The 15,373-nt window shown below is 42.6% G+C and overlaps 1 protein-coding gene across 1 annotated transcript in view; it reads left to right on the top strand.

Annotated features, from left to right (window-relative positions):
• The window catches only part of ADAMTS17 (ADAM metallopeptidase with thrombospondin type 1 motif 17), a gene marked incomplete at both ends in the record, with an annotated part of 167,710 nt that overhangs the window by 29,787 nt on the left and 122,550 nt on the right, over nt 1-15,373 (top strand). Inside the window, 3 exons of the mRNA XM_080625984.1 lie at nt 5,108-5,191; nt 5,667-5,824; nt 11,498-11,541. Coding sequence (XP_080482110.1) covers nt 5,108-5,191; nt 5,667-5,824; nt 11,498-11,541 — 286 coding nt within the window. The remainder of the gene's footprint in view (nt 1-5,107; nt 5,192-5,666; nt 5,825-11,497; nt 11,542-15,373) is intronic.

Here is a 15,373-nt window from a genome sequence, read left to right as displayed (position 1 = left end):
TTCCTCGTGTCTAGGTTGTACTTTATGCATGCTGAGGCAGGCCTGGACAGCTTATGCTGAAGCTGCATTTATTCTGTCCCTTCCATGTCAAAGCTATAAGGAGAAAGAAAGGCAGGAGGAATGCAAACAGAGGGAGAAGGGTGGTTCAAGCTTTCCTCTTTTCTGTAGGGCATTCTGTGCTGTAAAGCTGTGCCAGGGAAACGCAGATGAAGGAGGGAGATGGCAGAGATGGGCTTTATTCTTTCTCTTCTGCATTTCCCCTTCCATCTTTCTGCCTGTTTTGTATGACTCTTTACCATACCTCTTTGTTTCCAAAGCTGACTCTACTTTCGTTGACACCTCAAAGAATGGAAGTCAATGCAGCATAGAAATTCACCTGCATGAGGGCAACTGGTGATCATGGCCACACTTCAGCCATACTGACAACTTTTCACATCTCTTCCCTTCAGCCTAGTGACCAAGAACTAGGTCACTAGTATATTGAAGTTAAGCTGGTTTCTGGCACTGTGATGATGTCCTAAACCACTAGCTTTTGTATTTTGTTCCATAGCAGCATGTCAGCCAGTTTCATGCAGCTCACACTTGTGTTCCCAGCTGCCTTACTTATTAAAATGCTTCTAAAATACCCCAAATATTTCAACTTGTCCCCTCTTGGAAGCAGTCATGGCAGGCTCAAGGTTGTGTGATGCAATTGCAGGCTTGAGGAAGGGTGGCCCATGGTATTGCGAGTGAGAAGGGAGGTGTCTGTGAGTCAGTCTCTCTGTTAATGCGTGTTGTCTGTGTGGCAGGAAATCTTGAGGACATCTGCTGCAGGAAATCCCATTCCTCCTCTCCTGGTACCAGTTATCTCAGCCACCTCACTTGGCATGGGTAGCTCACGTGCCGATGGCAGCCTGTGGGATGGCTTGGACACGCTGAGTCTGTGGGCGATGGTTTCCTTGTAGGCTGGTGAGAAGGGCAGAAGGTGGTTACTATCATGATGGAATCCGATTCCTATCCGGAAAGGCCTATGGATTTGGATTCTTTTATTTATTTATTTGGATTCTATTATTTATGGTAATGCTTCCTTCAGACACAACCTACCTCACACAGTTTGGTTTAACACCAGCTGCATGCTGCCAAAATGGCTATCAATAACCTGCACAGAACTTACCTCATTTATTCATCAAGTCACTTAAGATCTGATTGTCTTCTTGCTGAGGTTTCTTGTAGCTTTAAAGACCATGATTTAAGCCCGTTTGGGTTTTCATTCAACAGGACAATGCATTGTGCTGGGGGGGGGCTGCAGGGGCCTCTCTGAGGAGAGCCCCAGAGCTGCCTCACGCCGGACACAGCCGGTTCCAGCCGGTTCTGCACTCGCCACACCACAGGAGCCGGTCAGGACAGCTGTGCAGCCTCTGTGGAAACTCGTTGACGAAAGGGCAAAAGGCTGCTTAGGCTGGAGGGAAAACCAACGTGAGCATATCGTGGTCATGGCAGGAGGAGGAGGAGTGCTCCTGGTGCTGGAGCAGAGGTTGCCATGCAGCCCGTGGAGAAACCAAGGTGGGGAGATGGCTGCCCCTGAAGTAAATTGAAGCCTGCGCAGAGCACACCCTGCACTGGAGCAGGTTTTCCTGACAGGAACTGTGGCTCATGGAGAGGATCCATGCTGCAGCAGGGAGAACGTGTGAGGAGGAGGAAGGAGCAGCAGCTGTAGTGGACCGACCACAGCCCCCATTCCTCATCCCGGGGTAAGGGGGCAGAGGAGTCAGGAATGGAGGAGTGGAGCTGAGCCTAGGAGACAGTGATGGGATGAGGTGAGGGGAAGGCCTTGTATGAAGAGGAGCAAATATGAATTAAAACAGGTTATTCTAATTGGCAATAAGTTAAATTTTTCTCAAGTCAAGTGTGTTTTGGCTATGAGGGTAATTGGTAACTGTCTATCTCTACCCATGTAGTATATGTCCTTTACTCAGTTAATGAATAAGAGCTGTTTGGGTGGTGACATTTTCTCATGTGGACCAATTTGCAGGAACACTTTTATGTCTCTTTTCTTGCTAATTTGCCTGCAGATCTTAGCTCATTTTGAAAGACAAGTTTATTTGTGAGTGGGTTGTGAACAGTTCCCAGCTAAATCAATGTACAGTTTTCCGTGTGAAAATCTGCAGTGGACTTTTTGCTAACAGCAGAAGAAATAGAAGAATATAAAGAAATAGAATAAAAAGAATAAAAGAAATAGAAGGCAGGTGAAGCTGGAGATGTCTCTCTGCTCTTCAGCTTGGTTCATGAAAGAAGATAGGAAATTGTACACATGATATTTGGACAGTGTCTGTAGTTCTGGTGCTGGACCGTCTTAAATCACAGTGCTAATGTCTTCTTCAGCTGAGCTTATTATGACACTGTAAGTATTGAGAAACAGTGCAGAGTTGCATGAAACCAACCAAAATTACTGTTCCTCTGTCTATCCATCTCTGAGGAAAAATGTATGAAACTTCATTAAGAAATTATTTACATGGGGGTATTGTTAGCTATCATATTTTCTTGCCTCTTCCCGGTAATAAATCATCTACTTCGAGATTCGTTCTTGCAGTTAAACAATTCATAGGCACGGCCAGAATATGCATTGCTGCCTTTGCTTGCACCATATCTTCAAAATCCAGCACATTGTCTATCCTAAAACATCAGGAGAAATTCCCTGCTAATACACCTGGATTTGTGCTGCAGCAATAACTAGCAACCTGTCACTATCAGAGCGTGATCGGCAAACACTCTGATGTCAGGCAAGTTATGGTATGTTTACCTGTACCCATGCTAAAGTACTGACTGCAGTGCAAAGGAACCAGTTGGACTGCATTGAAACAACATCTGCCCTTTAATCCAGTCAGAGTTTACGGACTGAAAAGTCTGGTTCAGCCTCTGAGTGGGGGATGGATGCAGAGCTAGCTGGAGCAGATCTCTGATGAGAGCGTCTGTTTAGTGCTTTAGTTGTGATGAAGTAGAACAGCCACTTATACCAGTCAGGCTTCTTTAGCAGAGCAAAAGGTTATTGTTCCTACTAGGCAACACAAACTACCATCAGTCTGGGGCTGCTTTGCGCTCTATTTAAGAAAATAAGCAAACAAAGCTTGAATAAACAAGCAAAGTAAAACCTCTCTTGCATGCCTAGTGTCTTTTTGGTTAATATCCAATTGTTACTGCTGCTAGCTAGGTTGAGCTCTTCTGAGATCACTGGTGGATGCAACTACAAGTGTGGTAAAAGTTATCCTTAGAACAGAGCATTAGAGAAAAGGAAGAAGGGCTAACAGCCTTCAAAGTGACACACTAAGCTCTCCAGCAGCTGGTTCTCGCTATGCAAGTTTTACCAGTGAAACCCACCTTTTGAAATCAGTGGTGTTTGGATCTCTCTGTGCTGGGTCTGGAGGCAGACAGCTTGTCTGCTCTGGTGGAAAGGCAAGCACCATCATCCATTAGGCTTAATGATAAGAACTTGTTTGTTGTACTCATTTTATGAGTAGAAATGTTATGGGATGGTCAGAGCTAGCAGTGAGCTAGGCAAATCAAAGGCATCCATCACAGGTAAATGTTTGTTAGCCTCTGGAGTGGTACAGGAGAGATTGACTTGATCAGTGTGATGCTCCTCTGACCCTCTTAGCTGAATGTCCAGGTCTCCATTTACACATAGGTCAACTGTCAGAGCCCTTCTCTGCAAGTGCCAAGTTTATCCCCCCAGGTCTGTAGTAAGAGGCTTTAGCTTCTCTACCAACATACCCCCGAGCTAAGCAAATAGTACCAGCACTTGTCTGCTTCGTATACCAGCCCCGCAGGGAAGATAAATGGCTCATTGTGCTCATACTGAAGGTCAGTGGGTCAAATACTGAGTAGCGTCTGTCTTGCAATCTGTGCCTAAATTATAGGAAACATTTAAGTGTGTGCTTAAATCCAACCCCAAACACTAAGGAGCTTGAGAACACCCTTACACTGAGCACATTCCTGAGTATTTGCATTAATAGGAAAAGAAACCCAAACCCAAACCAAGCATTGAAAACATAGTATCCAAAATGTGTTCATGTCTTGTTTTTTTTATAGGAAGTTAGCTGAGCCTCTGTGATACTTCTAGCCAAATGAGCTGTGAGTAAGGAATACAGCTTACCTGGGGCCAAATCCTGCCTCCTATTAGTCAGAAGTCTCTCTTCTGTGGTCTTGGATTTATTTTTTCGACTAAGTAGGGAATACAGTATTCATCCAGAGGTTCTTATGTGGAGTTTACACCTTTTTAAAATAAACCCCTCCCTCACCTTTTTTGATATAGCCCATTTAAAGCAGTTGTACACAGAGAAATAAAATCCTGGCATCAATTAAGATCTTATGTTCTAACCTATAAAAATGAGGTGAGGTATCTGAGCTGGAATGCAGAATCTGGAGAAAGCAGTAAGGTAGTTTCCGGTGCTATTTTTGTATTTCCTGAGGCTTGTGTCATTATGTGCTGCCTTATTACTATTCTCCTATATAAGATATGAAAATAACAGAGGGAAATTGCTTTTCCATTCGATTTCCTGAAGTCTAAAACACACCATTATTTCATCTTGCATTCAGATATCTCTGATATTTAAATGCCGAAGATCCATATTAGTTGGATGCTTCACAATGTATGTCCATGTTCCTGAGAGTTTGGTTTACGCTTAGATTTCCTTTGGAATATTTCATTCGTTTCTACTTCTTTGTTGTTTCTCTTGTTTATTCCAGGTAAAAGTATCTGTCTTTCTGCAACTAGCATGTGTAGTTTTTATTATGTTGTCATATTTTTCATCCCGGAATGCTGAATCTTGCTCAGATTAGTGACATTGGTCAGGTGGTGAATCCCAGTGTGCTCCGGCAGGAGCAAACCTACTCTGTTTTTCCAAGTGGTTTGGCTGCACTGTAATGTGTGGAACTGTTAAGAGTAGTAACATAGTAGCTCTTAAAATTTCTTGATTTTATTGAGTGTAGTAGCACGACCCTTTTGGGCTTGTTTTGGGTCATTTTTTCAAGGCCAAATGCCTAACTATAGTCACAATTATTTCCTACAATTATTATTAGGTGTCGGTATTGTTACTGATACACTGTGGATGTTTTCTTTGCATTTTGACAGGTATACAACATGTTTCAGCATCAAAGTCTTGGAATTAAAGTCAGCATTCGAGTGACCAAACTAGTGCTGCTTCGCAACCGTCCTGTAAGTTCTAAGTCATCTTTACCCTGCAGCTGTGGTTGGACTGTTGTAGTCTCACAGGCAGAGCAGAATCCCTGTCTAGGGTGGGGAGTGGGGCATGTCTGGCTACATGATCACCAACTATGAGTAGTGTCTGCCACATTTTACCACATGATATTAAAGATGGGAAGTGTGGGAGGCTGTGGAAGTGAAAGCAGCTTCTTATACAGCACTACATTCAAAAGTCTCTTAAGTCTGGCTTTCGTATATATATGATACAAAAGCCATATCATAGAATGCCAGGTTGGAAGGGACCTCAAGGATCATCTGGTCCAACCATTCTAGTCCCTAGCTCACTTGCTCAGATGAAGCTGGTTTTGAACTTTTTGTTCTATCACATCTGTATTTTTAAGCCTCTAATTTTTCATTGGAGGTCTAATGCTTTGTGTAAAGAATGTGGCTGATATTTATTCTTTTGTATCTCTTTTTTTTTCAAAAGGCAAAGTTGTCCATTGGTCATCATGGAGAGAGGTCTCTGGAGAGCTTTTGTCAATGGCAAAATGAAGAATATGGTGGGGCAAAATACCTTGGTAACAACCAGGTTCCTGGTGCAAGGGATGACACCCCTCCAGTGGATGCTGCTGTTTTTGTAACCAGGTATAGTGAGGTTTGGTTTATCAGTTTACTTCAACCACTAATGGCCTATGTGAGTTTATCTCATCTAGCAGCAATCTAAGAAAAAGATCTGTTGATGATAATACATGTGCTACCTACATGCTGTGCAGATGGCTCAGATGAAAGTGATTTGTCTTGTTTCTATGATACTTCACAAGGTTGTGCAAAAGCACCTTTCCTCTTGAACCACAGTGTTGTCATAGTCATTATCAGGATACTGGTAAGACATGGCTGTAGCACAGGTGGTACTGTTTTCTCATGCCAGCTGGTATAAGTTGGAAAAAAGTGAGGTTTTGGAGTGTAAACCTGAGAAGCTGTGGAATTGAGAACCAGCTGAGAGCATGTGCTCTGTAATTAGGTACGAATCAGCTGAACAGCCTGAGAGGAGCAGACAGTGTATCAGTAGTGGGGATGTCAGTAGTGCTGTACGTGCTAGAAAAACACTGCTGCCTCACCCCTTCTTCCCCAGATTGAGACAGGAAATGTCTATACTGCAGTTCAATATCATTTAGTTCTTTCACTTTCTTTGCTCTGCCAACAGTGTAGTCAGGATTACATGTTTTTGCATAAACTGCCATTGTGATTGCAATAATCTCCTGGGTTAATAGTCACATTGCAAACTATCCGTGGGATTTTGGTGTGTTCAGTAACATAGCTGGTGAGCAGAGCATGGGGCCTGCAAAGTTCCTAAGAATGCACCTTCACAGATGTGTGCAGCTCCCATAAAACCATGTCTCTCCTCTGTATTCAATGTAGTCCAACCAAGCACTTAAGCAGATATTTAACATTTTAGACAGGGTGAATAGTTCCTTTGAAGTCAATGGGCTGCACATCCTGGTTATAGTTAAGCATATACTTCACTGCACCAGAGCCTAAAAAAATAACTAACATTTTTGCTAAACGCATCTCGACATCCAGTTGTCCCACATGACAAGCCAGGCATACAGAATCTCTTCTGATGTGCTCAAAGCACGTGGTGGAGGAATAAGCAGAGCACTTCATCTGTGCAGTGTCTCTGCAGCTTATGAAATTGAATGTATAATGTCAGGCTAAATGGGCTGGACTTGGGCTTCTGAGAGAATTGTAGAAAGACTTTGTAGGAAGAATTATTCAATAGATTTTCAGGGGTTTGCAGTCAGAATAGCTGGAGAAGTACAGGATTGGTTGGGCTAGAAACTAGGTTCAGATTGTGTGAGAAAGTTCAGTCTAGGGAGCACATTGCTGTGCATCAGAACAGCATTTTTGCTGTTTGATAGGCCATCAGTGTGTACTTGTGGTCTTTTTTCCTTCCTTCTTGCTATGTCTTGTGATCCTTAACTCATCTTGCTTCTGCTGCATAGAGGATACCATGTTGCTTGGAAGACTTCTGGCCCAGCAGCCTGATTCCTGCATCAGGGAAATAAAGCTTTCTACTCTTGGCGTTGGAAGTGTGTGTATGTGTGTGTGTGTCCCTGGACCCTCCCCAGACTGTCCAGATGGGCCACTGGTAGAGGATGTGGGAGCAACAACATGTCCAGCACAAGCAATTGTGCCAGAAAAAGCAGAAGCTGAATTTTCAGCAGCTGCAGCTGCTTTAGGACTAGAAACAGATTCTGTAGGGTCAACCTCTGAAGAAATCCCTGTGGTTCCAATCTGGCTGTGCTCATTTGAAACACCAAGGTGCACTTGTCTCTTGAAACTTCAGCTCTAGCTGATGTTCCCCATGTACTCATCTGTATGCAGAAGTAGATTATCTAGATGGTAAATATTTCTCCTGTGGGATTTTGATAGTACCCCCTATGAAGTTCCAGGAAAAAGGCAAACTATGTCTGTGAAATAAGATGTACCATTGTCCAGGTCAGTAAATAAATGAGACAGTGAGAATAATCTGTTATAGCCCTGAAGGCCTGAGTATAGTGTTATATATATAATCTGCCTTTTCCTGTTCAAATTCTGGTTTTGAACTTGCAGAAATTCAAATCTTTGTCATGTATGGATAATGTACTTCATATTTTAATGGGCAGCTGACCAGAATAACTTCTCTTTCTGGGATCTGTATCTTCAGTGATCTTAGAAGTATGTCTCATTGGAAACATATTCCACCTCTTGATCTGTCTTTTGCATTCCCTAGGAAATCTTTAGACACACTGACGTTCTCCCCACCTCCTGGCTGTAGGTGCTTGGGCCACTTACTAGACTAGTGATATGTAATAGGAGAGAGAAGAGTGACACAACCCTGACAGGAACAGCATTCAGAGCTGTCATTAAGCAAAGACATGGGTTATTTTTCATGACATAGTGGTGTAGCTTTTCCATTTGCAGCCTGCTCCTCCCTTCCACATTTCTTCAGCCTTTTGCCTTCCCATTAAATGGGCAAATGAAGCAATTCAGTGTGCGTTGAGAAAACTGGGTGCAGAGTGCTACTAAATGTATATATGGATGTGGAAAGTTTTCTTTGGCAGCTGTACCAGTTTCCTCTGTCCTTTAGCTTTATGACCCTGCAGGGTGAAACTGGTCAAAAGATGTCATTTGAAGGATGCTGGGAAGGGGCTGCTAAACAGAATGCTTCTTATTCATGTTGCACAGTTCAGCTACTGTCCTTCTTTCTTGCAGGAAGGACTTGAATTGCAGAATTTAGCTTAGCACAGTTAGGTATTTTTTTCCAGTTCGTGTGAGCCAGATGGAAGAGTGACTGTAGGAGGAGTTCTGAGCTCTTCTTTTCTGGCCATTTTTATTGAACAAAACAATTGACTTGTCATTATTTTAGAAGAATTGTTGAAGTCTGCTAATGGAAACTGTCTGCGCAAGAGCAGTTATCTACCACAAGTGATAGTGATAGAGATTTTCACAGGTCCCTAGAGGAGAACACATGTCCTGCTTCATTCAGTCAGGGGCTAAAAGTGGAGAGTAAAATTGCTTCACAGCTACAGTGTGTGATTTCAATATATTATCTGAGACTGAATGTGGTAAGGTCAGATTTTGGAGTTGAACTTCAGCTTCTGGAGTAAGAGTTTTACTCCAACATAGCTCTATAAAAGACTCCCATAACAAAAGGATGTCTCTGTGATAAGAGACATTGCACATGAAATTAAGTATCTTTTTTATAACTTTGGAGTGTTGTTATAGTATCATTCATGTCAAGCTCTCGTGTAAAAAATATAGATGAAGTCAAGCTCAAAACCACACCAGGGGCAGACCTGTGATTGATACCTTTTTAAAAGCAGAGCAGTTTCAGTGCCATGATGGGGCCATCTTACCTCACTGGTGTGATTGATCCACAGGTGAGGTAGATCTTTCTTAAAGTGTTTTCTCCCCTCTGATTGCTCTGATTGAAAGGCCTGTGGAGTTTCAGTATATAGGTTTTGTGATGGAGTGGCTGCTTGCCTTTGGAAGAAGTCTGAGACTCACCAAGCTTATTTGGGACTAAAGGTTTGGATGTGCTTTTCTGTTTGGCTAAAGAGTTTTGGGGTAAAATGTTTACAGTTGGTCTGGAGGATTTAATGTTTAGAATTTTGATACTTTGAATAGAAGGATGGTGTCTCTTGGACTTGTGTTTATGACAGTTTAAAGGACAGGCTGAGGAGGTTTCATACTTGGAGGCCTGCATGCAGTGAATTGAGCAGATCTAGTCATTTTTTGCTGACCTCTTTCAAGTCCTTCCCTGGCCAGACAACATCACAGCACTCTCTTACAGACAAGGAGTGTTCTATCTCTGTAGGAGAGTGTGCAAGTTTCCTGGATAATTTATAAGACCCCTCATTTTATGGCATGGTGGTAATTTCTGTAGGGAGCTGCCTGAAAGTATCAGACACCTTTCAGTGTACAACAGAGTGCAGGAGCAAAATTGCTGTGCTTTATTTGCAAAGCTGGCCAGTCCCTGCAAAGAGATGCTTTTCTAGCAATGGCCTCCTGCCATCTACTAATAGTTCAGCTATCTGTTGTCACAAGAAAAGCATCTGTTTGATTTACCAGTTTATATAACATAATAAGTCCTTAAATAAACCTCTGTCAAGTTGGCTCTGGGAACTCAAGCAGGCGTGTTTGTGCCAGCTCCGCCAGGAGACTGTCATTAGTCTTCTCTGGAAAGGCTGGAATGCCAAGGTGTCGAGACACAGTCAGGCTGTGGTGAAAAATGAAAGCTGGGGCTGGTGTGTGGTCGTAGCTTCCGATTCTGTTTTGTTCCCATCTGATTTTTTAACACTTCGGTGGTTGTTACAGTTTTTCTGCATTTAAGCATGGTTGGTTTTCAATGTCTGCTTAACAAAAGCTGGTAGAAGCTGTTGTTTCTCTCCTTCCAAGCCCTTGACAACTTGATTTGTGACTTTCAAAAGACTTCGGTGTGAAGGGTTTGGGTTCATCAGCTGCAGTCCTGGGCCTTAAATCCCTTTTCCTATAACCCTAGTTTCATATTTTTCTTCACAAAGAAGTATTTCTAATCTTTCCCTATTTTTATCTTTCTCCAAGTGTTTTCTTTTTCTAAGTATTTATCTTTCTCTAACTATTTTTGATCTTCTCCCTGCCAAACTCTTAAACTCAGACTCCCACTGGGTACTCAGGCATTTCAAATGTCACACTCCAAATGTACTAATATGATTCTCTCAGTAGCCTCCCCGCAGGGTGAGGAAAGCCATAATGGTAGAGATTATGGTTCCTGAGCTTCCCTTGGGAACTCCTGAAATGTTTTAGCACATGCTTTTTTCCAGCTTCTCTTCATAGCAGATCACATTGCAAAGCAGGTCTGGTGAAGATAGCTCCTAAAAGTTTAGGTTGAAGTGCTTGTTCAAATGTATTCAAACCATTCGTTTAGTTGTAAAATACTTTTTCTCCCACACTTGTTCTTCTGTCATGAGGAATCTTATTTACATCTTCTCATGTGAAGTATCATTGCTTAGATGGTGAACTTCAAGGCTTTTTATTCTTTCTGTTTAATACAGTTCCATGGATCCCTGGTTGATTTGTGGGTGTCAAGGGCACAGGTGGTAGCTCCTCCTGTCTTGATGAGATGTGGGGGAGTAACAGAGACCAAATGAAGTCTCTTGAACTTCTCTGTGTTGGGTTCAAATTGTAAAATGGCAAAGTGGACTGTAATGAGTGTAGCTGAAGCCAATTCACCTGACTGTTACCTGGCAAATATTGAAGTTCTCTTCCTTCTTCCTTGTCAGCATCAATCTTCTCTATTAGATCCAGCTTCTTTCTTGTACTTTACTATATGAGTGTAAGAAGAAAAAAACCTGAAGAATTAAGAATTTCTGGCTATATGTGATCAGTTCTATGTCTCCAGGCAGCGTCCCCACACATCTCCTCCTCCTACTTTTAATGGTGCTGTTGCATCACAGGGTGTCTGCTCCTTTTTGTTACAGTTCTCTTGTGAAAATAAAAGGTTCAGTTTCAATCTAGTTGCAGAAGTCTGACATCACAGAGTGAGGCAGTGCTTTTTTACATGCTGAGGTCTGTTAGATTGGGCTGTAGTATATGGAGCTGATTCACATAATTGCTGTAATCTCGCAGTAGCAATCAGTGCTATCTGTGTTGTCATCGTGTAGCCTGCACAGCAGTTGTAAAAAAACCCTCAAACCTCAACACCCATGATATGTGAGTCATGCATCACTGCTTTTCCCTAGCCTCAAGTCTGGAGGCACAGGATACATTTCACTTCTGTTCTGTTTTTCTTTCTAGGACAGATTTCTGCGTACACAAAGACGAGCCTTGTGACACTGTGGGTAAGTCGAAGCAGGGGAGAGTATTTTGATAGCCAACACCATGCTAAGAGGAGCTTTCTGGGCTTGGTTTGCTGTAAAGTTGCTTTTGCTATTCTGTATATCTCTGTGATACCAATAAGGATTAGTTGAGCAGGGTACGAATTATAAATAAAATGTTAATTAAATATTAACCCCTTGTAAGCATTGGAGGCCTCTGAGTTCAGGAAGTGATCTGAAATATTCCTGCTTTGAAGCGGATGTAGAATTAGATAACTGGAGATTAAGAAACTGTCTTTTGGTGTGTCTGTATAATGCTCCTTTCAGTGCTCTCTCACCTAAAACAAGAACTTGAAAACTAATGAATGTATTTCCCATTGTAAGAACCCGTGTAACACTCCCAGATCAAACTGGCACTCAGACACCAGAGAAGAATACCTCGTTGTAGGGAAGCCAAGTTAAATCTTCTGTTCTGCCTCCTACTTCCTAATTGCCTTTAATCTTATCCAAACCCTGGATACACAGGGTCCTTACATCCCACACGTTAAATACTTTATTTATTTATGTAGCTTAGGTAGCAGTAACCTTCACTGTACCTGTCCTTCTGGTATCTTTAAGTAGCAGTAGTGTTTGGAGGCACAGCTCAACATCCTCTCCATGATGATTGCATGACTTTTTTAGACTTGCCTCTAAGTCAAGTGGCCCCTTATCCTACATCCTATGTAAACTTGGAATGGATCCTGATTTTCAGCTGATCTTACAGTCCAGTGTTCAGAGAGACAGATCTAGGGTTTGCTTTGCTTTACCACCCAGTAGTGGGTGATGAAGAGCATGGGGGGAAATGCCTTCAGCAGGAGCTCAGAACTACCTATAGAAGCCTCAACTCAGAAGGCCGGTCCTTCTGCCTCTGTGCTGTGAGGATTGATCAGGTAAAAGGAGGAAATACAGAGCTGAAAAACACACACATTTTCTTTTCAAACATGGGCAAGGACTGGCCTCTGTGTCCAAGGTCTTTTTTTCCAGTCATAATCTCTCACAATCATTTATTCTGTGCCCAATGGAAAACACACTTGCACTGAGAAGGGCTTTTATACCATGTACTTGCATCTGGAGATGGCTGTGGTAAGATGCCATAAAGTAACAAAAAGAAAGAAGAGAAGCTGATGGCAGACACATGCTGACTAAGGTCAGAGCTCTTTCCATTTTTAAAGACAGTATTGTTGAAGATCTCTATTCAGGGAATTATATTATCATAGACAGCATGACTAAGGAAATATTTTTATAACTTCTTTTCTGTTCTTACAATACCCAAGTACTTTCTTGTGCTGCGCCTTGCTGCAGGCTGTGACTGCAGTGGAGAAAGCGGAAGATCAGAGCAACAAAGATTAAACTCATTTGTGACTCTTTTCAGCATAGTTTTTCCGAGATATTTAAAGGTGAATGTTACTGGGACAAAACCAGCCTGGCCTCTTTGCTGTCTTCAGTCCTACTTTTCCTTCCTTCCTTCCTTCTCCCTGACAGTTTCATTATGTGGCAGCAAAGCACCAGTGTCTTCACTTATGCCTTTTCTATGCCCCACTGTTTCTGTTTGAACCCAGAGGTGGTGTGCTGTCTCTGTTGTTGCCAGGTTCCTATTCTTAATTCTAGCTCCCAGATAGTCCTCTCCAAAGCAGTAATGTTACCTGTGAAAGCAAGAAGCTAGCAGAGTGGAATCATATTTGGTCTTTCAGTGATGCTGAGGTTATAGCAGTCCCCAAAGTTCTTTAGATCAGCAGCTTGCTTTAATTTCTTGCCTTATGCTTCACTTTTATATATTAAGAACATGATCTCAGCAGATTCATATGTGGTTTTATACCTGCTTATGGGTGAAGTTGGCCATTGCAATGTGGTATGCTGCCATCCTGTAAAGGAAGAAACATCTTTCTGGTGAGCAGGCATTCCCCTGAACTAGGAGACTGAGGCTACGTCTCTATATAAGGGAGAGGATCTGGGCTCTAGACTCCTGATTTCTATTCCCAGCTCTGGCATTGACTCATTGTGTGACATTTGGCAAGTCACATTCTGAATGCTTCTGTCTACCTCCATGAAATGAGGGTTTTGAGTGCAAAGCTACAGGAGATTGCATGGCTTAAGAACTTCTCACCTAAAGCAGCATGATGTCCTTGATTATATGATGCAATACAAGTCCAGAATCTAATGTTTCTTAGTCATGTTCAGGAGACTACAAAGAATCTATTAGGCGATGTGTACTAAAATCAGAGGACTTGGAGAGCTGCAGGTAAGGGGTGTTTTAGTGACAGTTCCTTGTGATTTTCTTGTGAGAAATATGGAAGCAAAACTTTCCCTGATGGAAGTATGGAGGCCCAGTGTTGTTCGGAAGTGGGATTATGAAGTTTAAATGGCTTATAAGAGGTGTTCGTTTGTGCTTAGAAAGATCCATATTGAAAAACCTGTCTGGAATCTTTGCCTGCCATGCAGACACCGAGAGAAAACAGCAGCAGGAGGTTTGTATTTGTATTTTGGCAGGGGCCCCTCACTGAAACCAGTTGCTCTGGGGACTTGGTTCAGATTTTCTTGGCCCAGCTGCCAAAGTAGTGTGGAAGGTTACATAATGGCTGAAACAAGCTCAAAAATGGTGAAAATATGTAGGTATGTCTTTGTGGGGTGAGACCCCACTGCCTGCATCAAGAAACAGGACCATGTTTGTTTAAGAAATAGTTTATTAATGCTCATTGCTCCACTTGGTTGTGTGAGTTAGCTCTGAGAAGGAATGAATTCCAAAGGAGGTGGATGGAAGGAAAACAACATGACTGTGTGCAATAGATTTACAACAATTGTGCTTCCACAGCCTCTGTTGTGGGACCCCTGGTATGCTCTGTGACTCGAGCAGGGAAGGTTGGCTTTGTGCAATGCAGCCTTGTCACACACCACTCAAAAAGCTTGCAGTGTGCTGCTGCTTCAGACTCATCTCTCGTGATGTGACTCTAACCAGATCTGCCGTTTCCTGCAGAAAAATCTTTGTTCCAATTGAGCTGCCTCTAAGCCAGCCGAATTGAGAGTTTAATGTCTAGCTATTAATATCAGGCTGCAGCTTGGAGCCTTGCACGTTGTCAGGATCCAACCTTTCTGTGACATAAGCAGATTGAGAATGCCCCTTTCGTTCAATATTTCCACTGCTAGTGCCAAATAAGCAGCTTTACGGTTAGTTAGGAATGATCCTGCATATTTCAAGGCAAAGCTTGGCCTTGGTTCCTCAGTGTACATGTTACCCCAGATCCAAGCTGAAGCTTCCCTGTATTCAGCTAGTAATAAAAGTGGGGGCAGTGTGGAACTGGGAAATGGAAAATGAGAATGTGTCTTAAATATCCTTAAATTGCCCTGGTTAAAAATGTCTTTACCTCTGCTACAGTCACATGTGCTTTTCTGTGGCTTGATGTCGGGGAAGAGAAAGCAGAGTGTAGTGTGTATGCTGCAGATGGGCAGGTTTAGTTGAAGGAATAGCTGCCTGGAGAAAACCAAGCATCAGGGCAGGGGTGATTGAGAAACAGAGTTTTCCAGACTGTTTCCACAAGTGAATCAATGTTTGTGTGAAAAACATTCCCATCTCCTGGCTGGCTTTAATTAAAGTTCTCAAAGGTAACTTCCGACAGTCCTGAAGATTAGAAATCCTTCCAGAATTTATGTCTTTTTTCTTGACTCTTCCCAACTCCAACATGTGAATGGGGAAATTGAGGTTTGATTTTGCCACTGTGCTGCTGTCTGCAGAGATGACACATCCTGCTGCATCAGTGTCTTCATATACTAGTCCTTCCCTTCCTTCCAAAGTGCAGTTAAAGAGCTATGGGTGAAAAGTGCT

The sequence above is a fragment of the Psittacula echo genome (assembly GCF_963264785.1).
Source record: "Psittacula echo genome assembly, chromosome: 10".
Lineage (NCBI taxonomy): Eukaryota > Metazoa > Chordata > Aves > Psittaciformes > Psittacidae > Psittacula > Psittacula echo.
This window is presented reverse-complemented; position numbering and strand designations above follow the sequence as displayed.